The sequence below is a fragment of the Diabrotica undecimpunctata genome, chromosome 3 (genome assembly GCF_040954645.1).
Source record: "Diabrotica undecimpunctata isolate CICGRU chromosome 3, icDiaUnde3, whole genome shotgun sequence".
NCBI classification, from domain to species: Eukaryota; Metazoa; Arthropoda; class Insecta; order Coleoptera; family Chrysomelidae; genus Diabrotica; species Diabrotica undecimpunctata.
The window spans coordinates 53,651,961-53,677,731 of record NC_092805.1 but is presented as its reverse complement, the minus strand read 5'-3'; the positions used below and the strand labels follow the sequence as shown (position 1 = coordinate 53,677,731).

At 33.2% G+C, this 25,771-nt stretch overlaps 1 protein-coding gene across 1 annotated transcript in view; it reads left to right on the top strand.

The window, feature by feature from the left end:
* The first annotated feature begins 2,510 nt into the window (after window positions 1–2,510).
* Ets98B (DNA-binding protein Ets98B) overlaps window positions 2,511–25,771 on the top strand; it is a 144,089-nt gene continuing 120,828 nt past the window's right edge. Inside the window, exon 1 of the mRNA XM_072525928.1 lies at window positions 2,511–2,844. Coding sequence (XP_072382029.1) covers window positions 2,806–2,844 — 39 coding nt within the window. The 5' untranslated portion in view covers window positions 2,511–2,805. The remainder of the gene's footprint in view (window positions 2,845–25,771) is intronic.

Sequence of the window (25,771 nt, the reverse complement as noted above, 5' to 3'; positions counted from 1 at the left end):
AGTGGAATGGGTGGACAAAACATAATTACTATTATTCTTAAAATTTGAGTGTAAAAGGGAGTTAGAATTGGTAGAGAAAGATGGTAAAGCAGTAGGCCCTGATAATTTTCACTCAGAATTCTTAAAACTTGTGGACTATGATGGCATAAAATGGTTGACAAATATATTTAACAGTATATATGATACGGGCGTGGTTCCCCAAGAGTGGTTAGTGTCAACTTTTATAAATCTTCCAAAAAAACCCAATGCGAGAAAGTGTGAAGACTATAGAATTATAAGCCTTATGAGCCATTTACTTAAAACATTTCTAAAGGTCATTCACAAAAGAATATATGAAAAATGTGAGGAACAACTAACAAGAACACAATTCGGATTTCGTGATGCTCTGGGAACACGGGAGGCCCTTTTTGCTGTACAGGTGCTATTACAGAGATGCAGGGATGTGAATTGTGACATATACGTATGCTTTATAGATTACCAGAAGGCATTTGACAGAGTAAAACATGACAAATTAATGACTCTAATGCAAGAAATTGGAATTGACAACAAAGATCTTAGAATTATCAGAAACATTTACTACAATCAAACGGCCAAAATCAAAATAGAAGACCAGTTAACTGATAAAATTGCAATAGAACGTGGAGTACGACAGGGCTGTATTTTGTCTCCATTGTTGTTCAACATTTATTCTGAATGGGTATTTAAGGAAGCTTTAGACGGTTGTGCGAAAGGAATACTAATAAACGGTGAATGGTTGAATAACATTAGATATGCAGATGACACTATAGTTTTTGCCGATAATCTGAATGACTTACAGATATTAACAAATCGCATAACAGAAGTCAGCAACAGATACGGACTAGCTCTTAACATAAAGAAAACCAAATTTATGACAATTAGTAAAAAACCAATACTAAACGCTCAACTTACAATCAACCAACAGAATATCGAAAGAGTCGAGCAATATACATATCTAGGCACCAATTTAAATAGCCAATGGGACCACTCAACAGAAATTAAACAGCGAAAAATAAAAGCAAAAGCAGCATTCGTTAGAATGAGAACCATTTTCAACAGTCGAAGCATGGACACTGACTGTTGCATCTATGAATCGGCTCGAAGCTTTCGAAATGTGGTGTTATAGGCGCATCTTACGTATATCCTGGGTTGACAGACTTACTAATGTGGAGGTCCTGCGTAGAATGGGGAAAGAATGTGAAATTCTCATGACCTTCAAAACTAAAAAGTTGGAATATCTAGGACATGTAAAGAGAAATCAAGAACGTTACGGCCTTCTCCAGCTGATTCTCAAGGGGAAAGTAAATGGTAAGAGAGGACCGGGAAGAAGACGCATTTCCTGGCTTCAAAATTTACGAAAGTGGTAAACCACGACTACCACTGAACTGTTCCGCGCTGCAATAAATAAAGTAAAGATAGCCGTGATGATCGCCAACATCCGGAACGGATAGGCACTTTAAGAAGAAGAAGAGCAACTATATGATATTAGTAGCTTCTGTTTATGTATTCACTTATATAATATTTTTATGAGTATATACCTGCATAGTTATGTATCTTGTTCATTTTAGGAAGACATACTAGTCAAAATGTTGTAAAGGAAACTGCTGGACTAACGCCTTATGCTAAGAGAAGCATTATTGGAGATTCTGCAGCTAGTTCATGGCTGTTGATTGATGAGCGCATACTTCGTAACATAAAATCATGTAATGCTGCTGAAGTTAGAAGGCAACTCAAAGATGAAAGTTGGCAAACTTCAATTCAAGAAATCGAAGCATTTATATCCTTATTGTATGTTAGGGGAGCTTATATAGCACGAAACGTTAGCATAAGTATGCTGTGGTCTAGTAGATGAAGTCCAATTTTTTTTAAGAGACGATGTCTAGAATCAGATTTACACAAATAATGAGCTTCATCCGTTTTAATACGAGGAGTACCAGCTCTGAGCGATTATCAACAGATAAATTTGCACTTGCGTCGGGAGTATGGAACACATTTAATTTATAGAGAATTGTATATTATTCTATACAATTCTATACAATGCTATACAATGGACCATAGTTGATGGTGACGTAGAGAGTTTGGATCTACAGTACTTGATAAAAAAAATGAGCTATGTTTTGGAAAAATGTGACCACTGTACCCCGATCTCCCCTATACATAATCTCTTCATTTTGGTAGTGTAGTAACTGTTTTGATACAACCATGTTGTTTTCCTCACAGAATTGAAGCAGCCTGTGGTCCTTTTATTTCTTATGTTAGGTTAATACTACATGTTTTTCTAGATTATATATCAGTAAAAATAAATTAATTAACGATAATTACCCAGATAAAAATAAAACAGGTATTTTGATTTTTTTGATTTTAGTATTGTCAGTATACATCATCATACATCTTCATTTGTGGGTAGAATCACAAGCATTAGATGAATCCGTTCCTGCTGATTGCAGTCGCAACTGTACCTACACACAGCAACTGCAACTATTACATAGAGGAGTGCTTCGGAGTGCATATTGCTAAAAGGCGACCGAATCCATCAGATAGTCCGTGAATAAACGTCTTGTTTTTGTCTTTCACTTCTCGAAAAGTAGGCCGTGGCTCGATCAGCGCGACTATCAACATTGAGTTGTTGGCTATCAGAGAGCGAGGTGGTTCGCGCTGCGATTTTTATTTTAAATTCGATGCGATTTTACTGAATTTTTTGAAAATTTTCTCCATTTTTAAGTAGATTTTTAAAAGTTCGCGTTTTGCAGTGATTGTATACGGACCAGAACTATTTTCGAGTCAAGAATGGTGCTATTTTCAACGAGATCAGAGATGGATGACACGGTAAGTGTGTTTCACATATTTGTGTAGTTCTTAGTAGGCTGTGCCAGGTGGTGCCAGATACGTCTAGAATCTCATGTCTTCAGTTTTTTTAAGATTTTTGATAATCAATACAGAATCAATATCAAAAACTATTTAAAAACATAAGAAACTGTTTTATTATTTTTTACACTATATATCAAAAAGATTTGGAAATACGTTTAAGGGTTAAATTAATATTTTTTTATATTTTTTACATGCGGGTTTTTGGAATACATTTACTGTATGCTGATCTATTATACAGGGAGTCCATAAAACCTTTTTAACAAATTAGTTCACGCCAAATTAATTAAATTCGTTATTTAATTGTCAGTACTTTTGTCGTAGACTCTGCGTTAGAAAGATTTTAGATGTTTATATTATAAGAAAAGTTTCTAAAATCTCTACTGAAAATGGCTAAACTTGGGCACCAATAATTCCACGCTTAAAAGAGGTATGATACATCTGTATAGAACATTATCCCATATATTATTGTATAAGGGAAGAAAACTAATAGACAAAAGATCTCTTATCACATCAAAGAAAAAGAAAAAAGGAAAATTAACTTGGAATCTTATTTTCACTTTAACTTTAATTTATAGCAGTAGTTTATAATTCTAAACTGTCAATTATGGTTCAATTTTTCTACTGCTTCTAACTTTTTGATTTGTAATTAAGTAAACCCAAAATAAAGTCTAATTTTCTTTCTTTTTAGTAAATTCTCACACGAGGACAATAATTCATTAATTATTTAAACATTTATCTATCGAGTGGTTAGATATTTGCCGAGGTTATCACATAAATAAGATATTTTGGGTTTAATATTTGTTGGGAAATAGTGATTTATCACTTTGTGTATCTAAATAAAAACAATAAGTTGTATATTTTGTCACCGCCAATGAACTACAAAATACTAGATAGGGCTATTTAAAAAATTAGACATAAAACAAAAATATTACCTGCCTGTTTGGCTTTTGAAGTCAAATAAAATTGTACTGAGAAAAAATTACAAATTGACTGTTTAAGTTACAATAAACTCATTGAATCTAAGCTATGATCATCGCTTTATTATGATAAAAATACGCGTGCCAAAATAATCATTACAGTTGAAATGATTTTAATGAAAAATAAAAATAAAATTTTGTACGTTTACCATAACTACGTCGAATTTTCTTAACTGGTATACAGTCTCCTCCTCGGTTCTAATCTCTTTTGGGATGTAGTGACACCATCAGGCCTTTACAGTTTTTTCACGATTTCTCTCCATCCTTCCCTGTCCTGGGCTAGTTGTTCGGCTTCATGTAACCCTTGGTTAAATCAATATTTTTGTTTGATCTACCCAACGGCTTGGAGATCTTCCCCTAGGTCTCTTTCCTTCAACTCTACCCTCGACTATCAGTTTTTCCATCGTACCTGTTCTTCTAGCAATGTGTCCAAAATACTGCAAATATCTCTGTTGTATTTGTTTAAGCAATCTATCCTTTACTTTAAGTTGTTCTAATATCGATACGTTAGTGCGAGGATCCATTCAGGATATTCTTAACATGCGGCGGTATACCCACATTTCAAAAGCGTCTAGTTTATTTTTATCCGCTTTCTTTAAGGTCCACGTTTCGGATGCATATGTGGCTATGGGAAAAATGAGTGCCCTTACCAGCCTTAGTTTTGTGTGTATTGTTATGGTAGAATTTTTCCAAATTGTTACCAGTTTCATCATATCTGTTCTAGCAATAGTCAGCATTCTACGTATCTCTCTGTCACACCCTCCGTCATTTGTTATTAGGGACCCCAGGTATATGAAACTATTTACTACTTTAAAGCCCCCAATTTCTTTAATGTGTTAAAGATTATTCCGATCTCTGTCCACTATCATGATCTTTGTCTTATTCCTATTTAGCTCTAGTCCACATGTTTTGCTTTTCTCCTCCAGACATCTCATTATCTCTTCCATTTCTTCTTGATTTGTCGCGGTTATTAAAGTGTCATCAGCATATCTCAAGTTACTGATTTTTTGTCCTCCTGCTGATATTCCACCCTTCAATCCGTCTAGTACCTTTCGCATAGAACGAAAGAATGTGTACTGGTATACAGTACATATTTTTAAATTTTCCACAGGCGTTTAAACCGAATCGTCCGTCATAACTTTATTAATTTCCAAGTCGTAATTTATTCTTCATCTTCGGCATTTTATCATTATGAGTTCGCTGTTTTAACCCTCCACAGCTTTCTATTCTCCCACTCAACTTTTCTCAGATCTCTATCTCAGATCTCAGATCTCTATTATCGCATTCTTTATTGCCTGCTTTTCCAATCCAATTTTGTTGTTATTGACCGTTCTATTTTCATCCAGTTTCATATTTCTTTAGTTTTTATTCTGTCCCTTCTGATTATTTTATATTGTTAGTGTCACTGGCCATATTTCCGCTCCGTGTAAGTTCCATATCAATCCATAAAGTGCTTTTTTAGCTTGCTTCCTCGAGCTATTTTCATTTTTATATCTCGTAGAAATATACCGTCCTTATGTACTACCGAACAAACTAATGGACAACTAATCAATAGCAATAATCACAAAGATGTGACCAACAGAATGGCTAAAATCTGAGTTTATTGCACTTCCAAAAAAACCAGGAGCCAAAAAATGCGAAGATTACTGTACTGTAAGCCTCATAAGTCATCTCCTAAAATTGTTCCTAAAGATAATTTATAAGAGAATCTACAAGCTGTGTGAAAGTCAAATTTCCCCCAACCAGTTCGGGTTCACAAATGCTGTTGGTACTAGAGAGACTTTGTTCTTAGTACAAGTCTTATTCCAGAGATGCAGAGACGTCTGTGACATATACGTATGTCTAATTGATTACGAGAAAGCGTTTGATCGAGTATTGTTTGCCAAGATGATGCAAATACTAAAAGAAGCAGGAATTAACAACCAAAATCTGAAAATACAGATCTTTGGCGCAGAAATCTTTACTGGAATCAGACAGCAAATCTCAGAGTTAAAGGTGAACACACTGACTATGTGAAAATCATGCGTGAAGTGAGGCAAGGCTGTATTTTGTCTCCTCTAATGTTCAATAGTTACTCTGAAAGAATATCTATCGACGCTTTGCACGAAACTGAAAAAGGTATTCCACTAAATGGTTACCGGCTAAACAACATCAGATATGCAGATGACACCATAGTATTTGCGGACAACTTAGAAACCTACAAGTTCTTAAGAAAAGGGTAACAGAAGGTCAACTCTACGTGAACCAATCTCCTGTAGAAAAAGTGACGCACTACAACTACCTCAGCATCATAATAAATGAAGAATGGATCAACAACCAGGAGAGCACGCATCGGAAAAGCTAGATCCATCTTCAATCGGATGGGAGCCTTCTTCAAAAGTCACAACCTCTCTCTTGATACAAAATTAAGAGTGCTGCGATGCTACGTGTTCTCTGTCCTTATTAATGGAGTTGAATCTTGGACCTTGAACGAAGATATGTGCAGAAAATTGGAAGCATTTGAGATGTGGCTATATCGGAGAATACTTAAGATCCCGTGGACTGACCGAGTCACAAATGAGGAGGTCCTCAGAATAATGAATAAGAACCGAGAGGTACTAACCACCATCAAATCTCGAATGTTACAATCCTTCGGACATATTATGCGAAATGAATTCAGATATGCTCTCCTTCAAGCCATCCTGCAAGGAAAAATATTTGGAAAACGAGGTCCAGGAAGAAGAAGAACATCTTGGTTAAACCTCAGAATCTGGTTTAATTCAACATCGGTGCAGCTTTTCCGCTGCTCAGATAAGATAAAGATTGCCATGATGATCGCCAACATTCGTAACGGATAGGCAAATCAAGAAGAAGAATGTACAACCGATCCTAAATACTTGACAACTTTTTAATCGATCCTAAAATCTCGTTTTCTAAGCTTAAGTTTAGATCTGCAACCACTCGTTCTATACACAGGTATTCCGTTTTGCTTCCAGTTATGTTTAGGTTTCATAATTCGTATTCTCTTTTAATTCTATTATCATAATCCCCTGTTGTTATGTCCAACAGAGGATTATGATACCGTCCATTATGCACTATTTGTTTCCTTAGTTCTTCCAATGAAGCTGGAATTGTAGGTATAAATATTGCTTTTTAAATATCTCCATATGAAGAAGCCAGGATCTTGCTCTCCATTTATTAAGCCACTGCTTTAACTCTTCTGGACTTCTCTATATGTGGTTATTTAAAAAGCTAATTTATACCGACCATTTTAGCTTCATTGGAAGAACTAAGATAACGAATAATGCATAAATGTAATGTAGTAACCCCGAAAATGTTCTTCGTAATTTTAAACAGCGACTTTGGAATGGACATTGCTGGATATCATTTTGAACATTTAAGCAAATACTTATAGGCGATGAGTAAACTGTTTAAAATTATGAATTTAATAATTTAAAAATTAGTTCATTTTATTTACGTTACATTTAATAAAGTTTCCTATTAGTGTTGCATATTTCGTTTTAATGTACTTTTTGATATGACCGGAAATTAACACTAGCAAAACATAAGCGTTACGTTTAGTTTTTAAAAGGTGTAATACTTTCGATAAATTTTTTCACAAGAATAGAGTTAATTTACAAAAAAAATATATAGATGTCTAAATTCTCCAGCAAAATACCTGCCTAACAATGTGCCACGCATGGTATATTCTTTATTTAAAATTTAAGAGTTCAGGTGCTGGAAGGGAGGGAGTTGACACTTGACAAAACATGACCCTTTTAGAATAAAAATCGACCTGTTTTAGCATTTTTACAAAATCCAATGAATAATGCTAAATATCATAGTGGGCTCTTTTGAGTGGCCAACCCTGTATAAAAATATTGAGCATTAGTTGGTAATTAGTAGTACATAATAAGAGACCTTTAATATTTCTAACATTTAATAAATATTTTGTACACACGAAAAAATACCCGTAAAAAAGTTTGTTAGATCTATTGATGTAACGGAAAATATTGAGAAGGAGACATTTATGAAACAGAACAACATCGTTGCTTAAAATCCTTAAAACAGTGGTATATACAATACTTTTGACGGTAGCAGTTGTTATTAAGGCGATGATTGTTAATATGAGAGCTAAAGTTAGTTTGAAGTTTGAGATTACATCTTTCGTCGGTCGGTTTAGTTAAAGGTTATTATAATAGTATTATTGGTCTTAAAAAACCACATGGTTTAAATCAGCGTGCAGTTACAAAATACTTCTATATCTACATTATTAAATCAAGGAACAACATTAAGATTATGGAGTTTGTAGTAAAGCTGATATAAAGATGTATCAAAATGATTAGTTTTATTGAACAAACATTAGGGAAGAGACGAAAGGTTTTATCCATCCGTCAAAAGCATAAATTAAACTTTAATAAAGACATTACCGTATCACAAAAATGCAAATAAAAATAATAATTGTAATGGCAGTTTAGGACGGCACAAAACTATCGGATTATCGTTCGAATAATAAAATGATTTAAATACAAAGTAGCGTTATATTATTGACATTATGAACACAAATTCTTCCTGTTTATTAAATGAGAGGACTGAGTCTGATACATCTGCACAATTTACTCACATTAACAAAGCTGTAAATAGTACCATCGATTTAGCATTTATCCAGAATAGTTCAATACCTATTATTCAAGATTTATGTGTAATGAACCATAACAGCCTTTCTGACGACATTAGCATAGTGGTCATTTGTAGTTCCGACTTTTTTTGAGAAAGTCTAAGTTAAAAAAAACAGTTCTGGTATATAAAAAACCTATTTTTCAATGGAATCTTCTTCTTTAAGTTCCATCTTCTATCGAAGGTTGGAAATCATCATGTCTAGGCGGACTCTGTTGACTGCCGCTCTAAAAAGTTCTAAAAAGTTCTATGGAATACTGATCTTAAATTATTCATCAAAATTGCTATGAAATGAAAAAAATGTGGATTTCAAAAAATCACAATCACAAACAAATTTTCTACTATCAAGAAAGCCTATAGACAAGTAATTAGAATAAAAAAAACTATATATACTTTTCTAATTTATATTTTCAACTTGTAAACCGTTACCCCACATAACTGACATAAGTGAAGTCATTTTTTTTTATGATAGTTAAAAAGGGCAACAGAGATAATCCAGCAAACTACGGACGTATTACCCTTATCAACTATGTTGAGAAAATATGTATTAATGTTAAAGAGACTTAGAGATTGGATTGAAGAAAATAATATTCTTCCCGAGTATCAGTCAGGTTTAATGGGATCAAGGAGTTGCATTGATAATGTATTTACCCTCACTTCTGCTGTAAAACTGCAACTGCCCTAAAAAAAACTCAATGTATACGCTGCATTTGTTGACTATAAACAGGCTTTTGACTCCATTATCCACCATTTGCTGTGAAAAACCTGTTTGGCTTTAGAGTGAGTTCTCAAATAATAACCATTTTAAAAAATATATAATAACCCTGGAATGCACATTAAAACTAAAAATGGCTGTACAAGGATACTTTGATATGGGGTGAGTCTTTGATATCTATAACAGGAGTCTTACAAGGAGAACCTTTGAGCCCACTATTATTTAGATTGTTTATTGTGGATACAAAGCAATTTTCATTAGTCAAGGTTCAAAAGTTATTTTATTTGATGACCAAAATAAAATAATAATGCCACTTTACGCTGATGATTCGGTCATTCTTTCTGACTCGGAAGTTAAATTTGGTAAAAATTTAAGTTACCTCCAAAAATACAATGACCAAACCAGTTAACTGTAAATTTGCTCGACGCGGTCATATCGGCAGTAGGGGTATTATATAAGAGCGAAATAATTTAAGTTGTCAAGAAATTCGTATACCTAGGAGTAACCACAACATCACCTAACCACAACATCACTTTTAAAAGCAGTGGCCGATACAACAGTGGAAAGATCAAAACAAACAATGAATTGGCAAAGTAATAAGTTTAATGATTATAACAGTCAATAATGACACTTCGTATGTAAGTTCTTGATTCGTTAGTTCAAAGCCTTGTGATCAACTATGTGCCCGTTTGGGGAATGAGATATGTTCCAGTCATCTACTTGTAGACCCCTATCTTCCATTGCACCTTTTACTTCTTGTCTCCACGATCTTCTTGGTCTTCCCTTTTTTCCTGCGGTTGGTGGGGATCCCCTGTAACATTCTCTTTGGCCATCGTTGATCATTCATCCTTTCTATATGACCATAGAAAGCCATTTCAGCCTTTTGCATTCTATAGTTTCCAGGACGTCAATGTCTATGCCCATACGCTCTCTGATTTTAGTATTCCTTACTCTATCTCTTCTAGTGAGTTGGAAACATCTTCTCCAATAATTCATTTCCATTGCTTTTATTTTGGATGCGTCATTTTTATTTATTACCCAAAGCTCTGAGATATGTTAACCAGTTGGAAATAATACAAATAACGTTTCTTTTTTAACTTTTACATCTTAGTGTCAATACACCTGATTATGCCGTTAGATTGGAAATAGGAAGAGTCAAAACCTCTTTCACTATTTTCAAGCTTACTTTAAATTGGCTCTTCAAGCTATCGCAAATGCATGATTTAAAAACTTTTTCTTAATGATTTTCTGCATCAGCTTCAACTTACTTGAGTAAATAAATATAACTGGATCTCACAGAGTAAGCAATCTTTTTAAATATTAGACCATGAATTCTCTTGGGAGAGAATTTTTTCTAATTGGCTGTTAAAATACAAGAAAAGCATATTAAAAAATATATGGATATGCTTCATCAAGAAGAGATGTAAACAGTTTCCCTATCAACATTCTCAACAATTTACAAACATTTATCTGTAGATACCACAGTACAGCAATACAATATATAGAATTTTAAATTCCCATAAAATAGATTCGTATCATGGCGTAACTTAGAAAATTTAATCGTTATGTGTTAAAATTCACCTATAATATTTACGGTTTAATGAAGCCGGTTAAGATAGCCCCTCTTTACAATTGTATTGACCATATTGGTTGTAATAATAATATCAACAATTTTAATATGTATTTGAAATATTCTAAAACTTACATCATTTGTCTTAAATGCATAAGCTTCAGTTTCTCAATTATTTAGTTGATGTTTACTAAATCTGCTCTCCATTTCAGTTAGTGAAAACGCTTATATTTTTGTTACATTTGCTAATACTTATATAGTCTGGTTGTTAAAATGTGTACGCTTTCGAAACTCAATGTTATAAAACTGTAGTTTAAAAAAATAATTATGTATAGAATGGCAATTTTGTAACTCTCAAGGCTGCAGAGTGCTGTTGACGATATTAAATAGGCTCCCCTGTCTATCCCATCTGAACTTTAATAAGACTCAAAATTATATTATCATCATCACAAGTGGCTCGACAATCCGTTGTGAATCTTGGCCTAATTACAAAAAGTCGCCACTCCTGTCGATTCCTGACAACTTCCCACAATCTTCTGACCCTTAGAATCTGTAGTTCTTCTTCCACATCATCTATCCATCTCCTTCGTGGTCGTCTTCTACTTCTTGTGCCCTCTGGTTTTGAAAATGTTAATATCTTCGTGTATTCGTGATCTAGCATCCTCGCAATGTGTCCAGTGCATCTAAGTCTCTGCACTTTAATGAATTTCACAATATCTGGATCGGTGTATAACTGATATAGTTCAAAGTTTGATCTTCGACACCATAGCCCATTTTTATTTACGGCCCCAAAAATCTTTCTAAGAATTTTTCTCTCAAAAATACCAAGAAGTCTTTCACCATTTTGAGATTAGATCCATGTTTTAGCCCCAAATATCAAAACCGGCCTTATTAAGGTCTTGTATATATTGAGCTTTACTGCACGTTTTATATTTTCATTTTTTAAATGTTTTGGAGACTGTGAATGGTTGTGTTTGCTATTGCTATGCGTCTTTTTATTTCGTCGCTTGTCGTGTTCTTGCATCCTAGCGATCCAAGATATTTGAATTCTTTAGACTTGCTTAGAGGTATGGTTGTTAATTTGAAGTATCTGTTGGATATTTCAGGGGTTCTTAGAAACCAACATATATTTGGTTTTTTCCTCGTTTACAAGTTCTAATTCACTTGCCGCATCCACAAGACTTGTAAAACACTGCATCATGTCCCTCATGTTCTGCTATAATTATATCGTTAGCGAGTACGAGAATTTTCGTCGATCTATTAAAAATAGTTTCATTCATTTTAATGTTTAATTGTCTGATTGCCTTTTCCAATGCAATATTAAAGAGTAGAGACGCCAGCGCGTCCCCCTTCTTAGACCATTAATATTAATTTCAAAGAAAGTAGAGTTTTCTTCTTCATTTCTAACGCATGGGCTTACGTTTTTCATTGTTAATTGGGTCAACTTAACTAACTTAGGTGGGATCCCAAAGTCTATTATTGCATTATTTAATGCAGTTATTTTTACACTGTTATCAGCTGCTTTGAAGTCGACGAAGAGATAGTGTGTATCTATATTATATTCCAATGACTTTCCTAGAATCTGCCCGTGTGCTTAAATTTGATGTGTAATTGACTTTCCAGCAGTAAATTCGCTTTGATATTGACCCACAATATCCTTTGTAAAATGTTTAAGTCTTTTAAACAATACATTGCTGAATATTTTATAACGAAAATTATATATCCGAGTTAAATTAAATTTTAGAGAAAAAAAAACAATGGTAATGTATAAAATAAGCATATAGAGAAATTGGTAATTAAAAAAACCTAGCCATTACTGCAACAAGACTTTCGACACAATGTAGCCAAGATGAGATAATTGGTGACTGTACCGTTAACTTAACACCAATCTAACTCTTAAAATAACAAAAAATATGATAAAAACTGTATTGTTGAGAAACTTTCCTCTTCAAAGTATTTTATGTCGTTGTCTGTTAGTCGAAACGTTTAACGTTCGACGAAGTAATACTCATCAATTCAATAAGTCATATTTTTTATATATTCGTCTTAAACTGTAACGTGTCAAAAATCTGGTTGTTAGATCTTCTCCAATTTTCTGTTTTAACAATTTTTTTTAGAATCACTCGGTACATCTATTTTAATATCTGTAAATATTTTCTCACAAAATAATTTTGCTAAGACCACCTACTTGTCTGAGAGATTTTGACTGAGAGTTAGGTTCATCAGTTCTTACTGTAATATCCGTAATAAACCTTTTTAAAAATTTACTCCTTTAATATTATTGAGTGCTGTCGGTCTGTTTAAATATATATTGTCCCTTAGAAGGTCCGACCAGAAATATACCGTTCGATACTTAAATTTTAGTTCCTTCATGTATTGTTTCAAAATATTACCAAAGACTGCTCGAGTTACACACAAGTTACCGGTATTTCCCTTTATAAATATTTTTTTATTTATTTATTTATTTTTTGTTTTCTTCGCCTATTTTAACCTTTTTATTCTTCTTTTGCTTGTCTGATTTATGATCTACTATGACTAAATCGCGGTTGAGAGGTACTACTAAGTTATTCCTAAGTAAATCCAGAGTTAATTCCAAAGTTAAATTCAAACATGCTCTAACATAATTCCCACGTTAGTCCAAACGTGATCCGAAGTTAATCATAAGTTATGTCCAAACGTACTCCCGAGTTAATCCAAATATAAGTTTTTTCTCAGCTAAGTATAAAGTCCCTGTGTATTTAAGAGCAGACTGCACAAAAGGTCTTAATTCTACAGCTCAAAGTTTGCGAGTACTCTTCCTTGTATGTATTCTCTGCCGATTTAAGTAAAGTTATTTTAAGCTAATAAAGTAAAACAATAACATCAGGGGCTAGATTTAGATTTAAATTTTCCTAAATTTTTTCTCATTTAATGAGATTTTATGATTTTTATTACTTATTAAAGTTTAGTTAATAATTTTAGTACAAGTTCTCTATTAAACATGTTTAATCGCAATGGATTAACGAAACAATATTTTTTTTATTCTTTCTTTACCCATTTTTTTTATTATTACATTGCATGTTTATACTCTACTCTATACACAGAGTAATAAGAAAATAGTCTGTAAGTAAACTAACGTGAGTTAGGTAGTTAGGTACCATCCAGTGACGGTTCTCTATGTATTATTGCAGTAGGTCTTCTGGCCATACTCTCTTCAATCTTCTTTCGGCAAGTGGTTGGGTGAATAAATCATTTATCAGTTCGTTGTTGTGATCAGTGTTGCAATTTTTATATTTTATTGGGTGATTCTTTATTATGTCTTTAAGTAATGGGATGTCCAGGTCATTGTGAAGTGTTTGGTTAGACACATATCATGGAGCTTTACTTATCATACGGAGTATTTTGGATTGGAATGTTTGAAGTATCTTTGTATTTGAAGGTTTACTACAGCCTCATAGTTCTATTCCATATGCCTAAACTGTATGAGTATAGCTTTGTACTCATACATCTTCTTTTTCATAGAAAAAGTTTAATTTCAAGAGATATCTGAGACCTTTTGTTAAATAGCCAGTTCATATTTTTTAGTTTAATGGCCCGTTTTCACGTTACGTCTTATTGTGCGTTTTGTGGGTCATATAAAACGTACGACAAAATGTACGTTTTGTCCAGTGTATACACACTACGTTTTTCCTTCCGTTTTCTACCTTATTTCTACTCAATTCAGAGTCTTGAGTTGTGTGAAGTTTGTTTAGTGTTTTTTTATTATGGAGGAAACACGACTGCTTTCTTTTATTTTTTCTACTATAACGATACTACGACTGAGGAAAAAGGGGATGCAGAGGGAAAAGACAAGATGGTCAAGACAATGGCTTCTGAAAAGACGCCAGTATTCCCACGTCTCGTTACTAAAAGAACTGAAAGGCAAACCAGATGACTGGCGCAATTATTTGCGAATGGACACCTTAGCCTATTGTCAATTGCTAGAGTTGGTAACACCATACATATTGAAATAAGACACCTCATGAGAAAAGCCATTACACCCCATGAAAGACTCACAGAAACTCTCAGATATCTTACAACAGGACGCAGCGTCAAGGACTTGGAGTTCACAATCATAATATCCAAACCAGCGTTAAGCCAAATAATTCCTGAAACCTGTAATGCAATCTACTTGGTTTTAAAACATAACTACTTAAAAACTTTTATACAATTCAATAAATTCCCCGAGAAAATCGTGGGTGGATTGCCGCAAATCTGACATTATTAGGCTTTTTTTGGGAAAAATGAAACGAACTGCAGTGGAACTAGTCGTCAAATAAGTCAAGATCGGACGATTTGTCTGAACATGTATTTTCACGTAACGTTTTATCCTATCAGTTCTCGCAAAACTATGCTTCTCCCATCATTTCTACGATCTGACCTTGGATTTTATTTCGATTCGACAAAACGTACGTTTTGCTGTTTACATGCCACATTTTATTGTATAGGATTTGTCCTATCCAACAAAACGTACAATAAGACGTAGCGTGAAAACGGGCCTTAAGATCGAGTTGTTTCCGTTTAGTTTTAATGTGCGTTGTCCATGAAGGTTTTCATTCAGATGCAATTCCAAGTATTTGACAACTGATTTTATAGGAATGGGAGAATTATTAATATAAACTTGTGGACATGTAGATTTTCTTGTTGTAAACATAATTTGTACTGATTTGCTAGCATTAACACTGATTTTTCATCGCTTAAGCCAGTTTTGTAATTGGATTAAATAATTTTGTACTTTTTGTGATGCTATATTAGGGTCGACATCCACTGTCAAAATTCCCGTGTCATCAGCAAAAGTAGCTAATAAGGTATAATTGCTGGTTGGAACGTCTGCTTTAAATATCAGATATAGAAAGGGGCCCGAAACGCTACCCTGAGGTACACCAGATTGTCTGATGTGGTAATTTGAGTAGCTGAGTGCAATTTTGACTTAGAAGTAACGGTCAGTAAGATCTATTCACTATTCTGTAGCATTGTTGAATTAGAGTGTTCACATCTAAATCCGAATTGGTGTTGTGGTGTAACTTCGTTTATGAGAATAACTTGCTCGATTTTATGTAATAGTAGCCTTTCTAATGAATTTGCATGCGCTGCGAGCATACCAGGTTTCGGAATCATAGTAACTTGAGCAAATTTCCATTGTGTTGGAAAGTATTGAAGACGTAGTATGCTGTTGTATATTATTGTTAATAACACCACTACTTTTCTCGGTAGCTTCTAAAGTAATTCTCTTGTTATCAAATCATAGCCAGGAGCTTTCTTAGGATTTAGCATTTTTATTTGTAGTCGAAACTCTGTCGAAGTAAATGTTGTCAGAGGAAGAGATAGTTGACATGGAGTTTCGAGGTATATTATTATATCATCATCTTTATCGTTATTAGTATTTGGTGTTGCGAATACAGTTACAAGATGCTCAGCGAATACTGTTGTTTTTTCTGCCTTTACGCATTTATCGTTGATTGCATATATTGTTTTATCTGCATATACAGTTAATCCATAGCAAAGAAGACTCAGGTTAATTCTCATGTTTCCATATTATAGACTTTATTGATATGTTTTATATTTAGTGATGATATTTGATATAGATAATTAATATGATATTTAACTACTTTATTTGATATGATATGATTTCTTTGATATAATATCTAATTACATTAATTTGATTAATTTGTGGTATATGTGATATTAGATACTTTTTAATATATTTTGATTTAGCGAATTTTACCATCTGTTATTTATTGATATTTGCTTTTCACTTTGTGTGTACCACATTTCTGTTTTTTTTTGCATCAAAACATTTAAAAACAGTGGCGCTCTTTTTCTTTAAAGAATTATTCCTATCACTGTTTCTTTTTTATTGTTTTTATCTATTCCTTCTTGTGTTTTTCACCTCTACGAACGACTCCACACATAATCTGCCTGTACTGGGCAACGGACCTTCGGGCCTTTTGTGTACCGGTGTTCTAAGATTAATTTTTCATAATCTTTTATAATTATTTATGCACGGTAATTAAAAATTAAAGTATTCATTGCCTAGCCATGAACACAGCCGTTCTGTTTTAACTCGTATGACTTTTCTTAACCATAATTATCATTGTGGAGTTATCTGGTAATCTAATATTTTGCAAATAAATTAACTTTTTAACTTAAACTTTTAGGTTCCAATACAAGATAAAAGTTTGTTATTCCTTAATTCTATTGAATAACAGGTACTAATTTAAGTTACCACAGAACAATAAAAAATTGGACGTCACTGCTCGTTGTGCATGAATAATCTTAAAAAACTTAAAATCAAAATAGTGTAGTGACAAATGATTTAAATTAAAATGAAACCATGATCATTTCTAATGTTTGCGCGAACATTAAATCGATCATATTACGTAAGCACGTACAGGTTTTTCCAACATTGTTCACTGATTTATATCATCATGTTTCATTCAAATGACTTTAATTTTGCATTCATTACAACACAAAATATGGCATCAAGAACTGACAAGACATTATCCGGTTTTTCTTTTTTACTTCCCGGACCTTAGTCGCGTACTTTCCACAAAAAAATTGCTTGCAACAGGTTTTTCGTTATATATCCGCATACATTTTACATACCATTTGTGTAATAAAAACGGCTTCCAATCCTTCCTTCACATTAAATATACGTTTTGTAGTTTATTCTTATTTAATGAAGCTGTGTCTCTAATCTTTCGAGTTTTTAGAATTTTTTAATGAAGAGTTGATGAAGGTTATCTTTATCCCAGCCGTTTTCATGAGCCCGACTTCTTTTTACAAAATCTATGAACTTTCTCATTTCTACACACTTCAAATTACTAAATGGTAATAAAGGTTACCATTTACTTTAACTGGTAAAAGTTATTTAATAGTAACCGGTTCCAACCATTCAAACATTTTTTCTTTCTAATCTAGATCTTGATTTATATTTGTGTACTTTATGTCTAAAGCTTTTAGTTTCATTTTACTGTTTATCAACAAACTCTGTATCGAATTTTGGATCATAATCATCTCGTGCTTAAACTTTTTTAAGTCGGTGTTACTTGCAGAACAATAACATTTTAAAAACTTAATTTTTGACCGTAAATTGCCAGCAATTTCATCTACGTTAATGCATATAATTTCTTTGTCTCTTCATTTGTCTTGTTCTTGTTCTACATACTACATATCTGGAACATTCTAACATTCTAATTAAAACTAGTATCATGCATGCTTTGTATGCATGTGTGCATTCTTCTCATATTATGTAATTCGTCTATTGTATATATTTTAGTATGTTAAAATTTGAATCGCAGTTTTAGATAGCTTTGCAATGAAAAAAATCAGTGCAAAATCACCTTTTTGTAATGCAACTACAAAAAAACTTTATATACTCGTATGATATAGTTTCTTTCTTCATAAAACCATTACCAATATCATTTTTGTTGTTCTTAACACTACCTTTTATCTTAAACAACGGTATAAATTCAATCACAATGTCCCTTTTGGAAATCTATAAAAATTACACGAAAAAATGACCATGAATTGTCAGATATAACAGCGTGACTAAACTTCGTATTTATTTGTTGTTAATTTCCTGGTTTTATTACCAAAACAATTCGTTTTGGTTAATATTGGATATCAAACAATTAAATTTGAATCTAAAGAAATAAGCCAGGAAAAACCATAGTTACTTTGTTCTATAGTGTCTATAAAAATTTGAAATCGTTACGAAAATAAATATATGCCTTTAGTTCTATAGGTATATTATGTACTAAGTTTATGATACCGAAGTAAGAATATTACATTTTATGCCGAAGGTGGTAAAGATTAATTTAGATCGTAATAGGCTCACTACATAAATTGCCTACTAAACTTTTTTTAAGAAGTGTGCAAAAATAATATTTAATTCCTCATAATAATAAGAAGTGAAATTTATTTTATTGTTAATAATATAATATTTATTGTAAATAATAAAATAATCTTGACAGTTGTTTAACTACAAAGATTTGTTCAATCTTTTAATAACTGTTCATAGATATTGGATCTTCATGATGAAATTAAAGCAACCCATGGAATCTATTTCTCATTAGTATTAGTACACGTCAAAATCATCTTGGCAACTGTCGTTTGGCTTATCATTTCACCTTGGCAACTTATTATTTCACCATCATCATTTACAACGTTTGCTTAGGAGTGCCTCCAAAAGATTTGGCTGTTGTGGTTATAAATGATTTGGGAATTCTATATAATATTCTAAAAATTCCAACTTTAAAAATATAAGAATAATAAATTTATCAATTTTTATTAAACCGACAATTTTGTGTTCTCCTTGGTAGTAAAAAAACTTTTTACAAAATATAAAATTTGACACGAACATTTGAACAAAAAATAACACGAAATATCGGTCGGGATCAGTCAGGATAGCATTTGACCTTGTATGACAAGCTGCCACAACTTTTATTATTCTAACCTTTGAGGGGGTTAATAGTAGTGTAAATTTAAAATCGCGACTAAATTCTGCTCTTGCGCCAGCCGCCATCTTGATTTTAATGGAGAACCGTTTTGTTCATTATTTCCGCCATTTTCTACTTTTTGACAAAACTGATAGAAACTGAAATTGTTGAAAATGCGATTTCCTACATTGTTTCTTTACAAATTTCGTTTATTATTAACTTAACGACATGAATGAACATAAGCAAAAATGACGATTCAATAAATGAGGCAGATTCAATAAATGAATTTAAACTTTAAGAAGTTATAATTTTTCATAATATATCATTGTACGATTTTTTTTGCTAAAAATAATTTTTTTAATACTAAAAAACTCATTCTGTCAAATAACTGTCAAAGTTAAACTTGATAATTAAAAGTTCTCCTATTAATTTTTAATAATTGTGTGTATATTAAACAGTATTTAATAGTTATATTACAATTAATTAGTATTCAAGATTCCCATTGATGTAGCCAACGAGTAAACATTACCTTGTGATGTAATAATTCGAATTATTTTGTGTGTTATGGAAAAAGCAATTATTATTGAACTATAATATTATTATATTCAACTGAAGGAAAACTGCAGATACAGGTAACTGTTATATTCCTATTATTTTATCCACAGTGTCCTAATAGGACGACTGTTGCAATACTAAAAATTAAGTGAAGTGTTTTTGGTATCCAGGATCACTCACAAAAATGAACTCAAATCAAAACCTCACAACTCCACAAGTCCTCCCCACAAAATCATATGTCGCTGCTACTTTATCCAAACCTCCACCTCCTACTTTCCCACGTAAGGAGCAAGCCATTTTAATGCACGCTATTCCAAATAATGTTTTATTTGACTATGTTAAAGCTATAGGGGACATTGTTATCCCAAAAAACATTACCTTTGCATCACGTATTCCAAATAACCGCATCTGTATTTATCTTTCCTCGCCTACAGTTGTCGATAACCTTCTAAAAACACATCAAAATATCTCTATCAACTCTACAGTAGTTCCCATCAGAAGACTTATCACCCCAGCTAAACGCCTTCTTATATCTAACGTATCTCCTTCAATTCCACATTCCATAATTGAGAAAGCCCTTAAAGATATTGGATTACAGCTGGTCTCTCCTGTGTCATTTGTGAAATGTGGTGCACTCGGAGAAGGTTCTGCACACATAATGAGCTTCCGAAGAGTAACGTATATTATCCCCGATAAAGAGAACTTTTCAATAGATAGAAACTTCGTTATTACATACGAAAACACACCTTATAGAATATTTATTTCTACGGATAAATTGCATTGTTTTTTATGTAAAGAGGTCGGACATACCGCTGACTCATGTACCAATAATCCAACTACTTTTTCTCAAACTGAACTACCCCATCTAGAGCCCTCTACATCTGAAATTACTGATATAATTTCTGACGTAAACACTCCTGTTCAATCAGACCTAACTACTTTAAATTGCACAGAAACCCACACTGAAATAGATACTGAAACTATACACCCATCAATTCCACCCACACAAGGACAAAAAAGAGCTATATCAACAGACAGCAATTCTGATATTCCTTCTCTATTATCTTCAGCAAGTACACCCGAACCAGCGTCTAACCAAATGCTTCCTCCGTTATCCACAAAAACAAACACTATCTCCAAACCTCACAAGAAAAAAGCAAAAACTACAAAATCAGAGGAACATAATCTAACAGCTAGTTCACTACAATCCGTAGCGGCCATTTATAAAAATAATCCATCTGGTCTAACTTTGACCGAGACTCAGTTTATTGCTTTCCTAGAAAATACACATGGTAATCCTAGTCCACTTAATGAAGCTTTTGTTTTTACGTCAAATATTGAAGGACTATTACAAGACATAACAGTTCTCCATTCAGAAACTAAGGAAAGATCCCTTAAAAATCGACTTACGAGACTTCAAAAGAAAATCAAAAGACAGCTAAACCCAGATGACTCTGATAATATCAGCGTCTCATCTGAACTCCTAACCGATGATGAAATCAAAACCCTTATCTCCCAACAGCCAGAACAACCATCTCAGTTGCCCCTTACCCCTTCAACTCAAAATTCACCTTCAATTTAATCCAATGGAACTGCGATGGGTTCTTTCCCCGTATTGAAAGAATCCAACAACTAGTGACAGAAAAACAACCCGATATCATATGTCTACAAGAAACGAACTCAAAAATATCTAAGCTTCCCACACTAAAAAAGTTCGAAGGATATCATTATATCAGAACTAATTGTGACAGAGCCAGTGGTGGGACATCTATTTTTATTTCAAGTGAAATATATTCATCCCATCTTCTCATCACCACCGAACTCGAGGCTATCGCCGTAACTACTTGGTGTCCTAATAAACTTACGATATGCAGTGTTTACATTCCTCCTAACTACCCCCTTAAAGAAATTAAAATTCTAAATCTTATATATCAGCTCCCCGTTCCATATATTCTAGTAGGTGACTTCAATGCTCATAACTTTATGTGGGGGTCAAACCATACTAATGGCAAAGGTAAAACTATAGAAAACGTTATCAATTGCACAGGCTCCTGTCTACTAAATACAGGCTCTAATACGCATCTGAACTTTTCCTCTGGCACATTTTCGGCGATACATCTTAGTTTTAGCGACCCAAAAACATATACTTCACTAACTTGGAAAACTTCCGATGATCTATATGACAGCAACCACTTTCCAATATTTGTATCATCTGATATCTCCAACCATGAACAAACTATAACCAGAAACTTCTGGCGGCTAAAAAATGCCGACTGGATAGACTATACTTCACAAACAGATAACACCTTACCTTCTCTATCCCTATCCGACAATATTAACAATAATCTATTATTAATCACAGATTCCATACTTAAAGCTGCAAATTTGCACATAGACAAAAATAGAAATTAAAAATTAGCTCTTAAAAATTACCGTAAAAACAAAAATCTGGAGAATCTTATTGAACTAAAGAAAACCAGAGCCAAAGCCCGATTTATTATAAAACAAAGTAAAAAATCATCTTGGAGAGAATATGTATCCTCTATTAATTCAAGCACCAATCCGGCGGACCTCTGGAAAAAGATTAGGCAAATCCAAGGAAACAACACCAACCTCAAAATCTCTAGTATTGCTGTAAATAACACTACAATCACTGACAATCAAGAAATCGGTGAAACCCTAGCAACGCACTTCGACACTAAATTCAAAAGTAAAATAGATGCCTCCTTACGAAAACCATTACCTAACGCCCCACCCTGTTCCTCACCCGAAACAATAATGGACATCACACATCTTAATTCTCCCTTTCTTTTTGAAGAACTAGTATCAGTTATTCAAACTTGTAAAAACAATGCCGCTGGTCCTGACGACATTCCTTACATATTAATGAAAAAGCTCGCAAACTGTAGCCTACTCAAAATACTTGAGATGTATAATTTAATCTGGTCATCTAACCAATTTCCCAATCAATGGCAAACCTCTATCGTAATACCTATTAAAAAGCCTAACCTAGAACGTTCCTTGGCCAACTCTTATAGACCTATATCACTAACTTGTACGATGTGCAAAATATTCGAAAAATTGATTAATAAAAGACTCCTATGGTTCATTGAAAAACATAAGATATTTGCTAGTGAACAGTCAGGATTTCGTCAGAACCGTTCAACCCAAGACAACCTTGTAATCCTCCAAACTCATATATCAGAGGCCTTAAACAAAAGACAAGAAGTCGTAGCTGCCATATTTGATATTGAAGGTGCTTTTGACACTATAAGTAGGCAATGTATATTAAACAAACTTATCCTTCTTAATATTAATGGTAATATATTTAACTTCATACGAAATTTTCTATCTTCTAGATCGTTCAGAGTCTCTGTCAACGGCATTTTATCTTCTACTTATACTCAAACTGATGGCGTACCTCAGGGATCGGTACTAAGTCCTACACTTTTTAATCTAGCAATAAGTGATTTATGCTCTCACCTCATTTCCCCTATTAAACATATCATGTATGCTGATGACCTAGTAATTTACTGTCATGGACAAAACTCTTCTACCACCTCGAAGCTTATTCAAACTGCTGTTGACACACTTTTAAAAAAAACTAGTGACATGGAGTTATCTTTATCCAATGTAAAATCTAAAATTATAAACTTTAGTAGACGTCCCCCTTCTCCATCTCCACTTATTTTGATCAACAATGTCCCTCTTCCTGTTGTTAAACAATGCAAAATTCTCGGATTAACGTTTGACTCACGACTAACTTGGAAGCAACATATATTTGCAATAAAAAGAGAAACGAGCATAAGACTAAACATAATAAAAACTCTATCACATCATTATTGGGGATCTGACGAAAACTCACTTCTTAAAATATACAGATCACTAATACGCTATAAGCTATATTATGGTTATCACATATATATATATATATATATATATATATATATATATATATATCCGCCTCCAAAACATATATTAACCTTCTAAACTCAATTCACAACACAGCCCTTCGTCTTTGTATTGGCGCTTTTCGATCTAGTCCTGTAGATAATCTTTATTGCGAAGCTAACGAACCTCCTCTTTGTATAAGACGAAAACAACTGCTACTCTCTTATGCAGCATCGGTATCAGCTAACCCCTCTAATCCAGTGCATCCCTTATTTGTAATGTCCACGTATAATTTACACAATACCAATTTCTTACCACCAATAAAACCTATTCCACTAATTTTAGCACAGACACTTAATGATATCTCTCTTACACATACCCTTCCTCTTTATCTCCCTCCATCTCCTCCTTGGATCATGTCCACGCCTAAATTTAACACCTCGCTCACCAACTTCGATAAAAATAAACATCCGAAAGAGATCATTATAAATGCATTTAAAGACATTATAGATACAAATAAATACGACCTAATATTATACACGGATGCCTCAAAAAATGACACAGGAGTAGGCTGCTCTGTTACAACCTCTCATTCACTAATTAAGTCATCACTTATACCAGCCATCAGCAGCGTTCATACTGGCGAATTATTTAGTATATTGCAAGCTTTTAACCATATATCTCCACCTAATAAGCAGGTTGCCATATGCACAGATTCTTTAGCATCAATCTATTCTATCAAAAATATATTTACTGATCATCCAATCGTCCAAAAGATCCTAGACTCTTACCAAATTATCTTGTCCCAAAACATAACAGTTACCATAATCTGGCTGCCATCACATATTGGTATAGAAGGCAATGAAACTGCAGATCACTATGCTAAACTTGCTACAGCATCACCTGAAATCACCGATAAAATTCAAATTTGTAAGGACCTAAAATCATATATTAAAAGAAGAACCAGACTCCTTTGGCAGCAGCATTGGAACTCTAACCGTTCGATCTTACACGAAATACAACCGTCAATAACCAGTCAGCCTACATTTGACTATTCAGCCCTCTCAAGACGAGATCTCATTGTGATAAGACGACTTCGGATAGGACATTCAAAACTCACACACGGCTACCTAATGTCCTCTAGCATCCGTCCCTCCTGTCAAATCTGCCAATCATATTTGACAATCAAACATATTCTCACTGAATGCCATCAACATTTGGCCAGAAGATTACAATACAAACTCAAAAGTGAAGTACGAGATATCCTAAACAACCCTGACCAAATAAAAGCTGTGCTACAATTCCTTAGAGATGAACACTTATATCAAAAAATATAATTAGATTTTAATTTAGACATTGTATAACATATTATTATCATTCCGTATTATTGTAACATATTCTTAATGTAACACTTAATGTTTGTGTAATGAAAATTCATGTTATAGTACCTGTGTAAGTGGCCATAGTAGCCGAGCACGTTAAAGTTGAAATAAAAAAAAAAAAAAAAAAAAATACTAAAAAACTGATTTGTTTTAGTTTAATACGAGTATATGGATAAAAATTGTTTATAGATAACAATTTAATATAGTTTATAAATAACATTTCATTATAATGTTTATAATATTTTAAATAAATAAAAAAATAACATTAAAAAGGTGACTTAAGAAAAGATTTGTACATCCTGTAGTTATTAGCTGCTTTGTTTTTAATAATCTTGCAACGGAATTACGATAAATGTTATAACTGTAACGTTGTAGCCAAGTTTAAAAAAAGAAATAGCAAATTTGTTTTAGTATAACCCGAGATGTGTAATTTTTTCCGAGCGCTCTATTTTGAAACTGTGTTAAATGTCTTGAAGAGTGCGGCTGGCACTTCAGTCGGTTACCCTAACTACTTTTATTCGGAACGTAAAGAACTCTTTATTTGCATTACTGCTGTCTAAACAGTTTTTAATAATTTTGTTTACCAAAAGTTGTAACGATTATATAATATATTTTTGCGTACCTCAGGGTAAGAACATAGGGGTAGAAAATTGGGGACAGAAACTATGGGGGCGAAGATA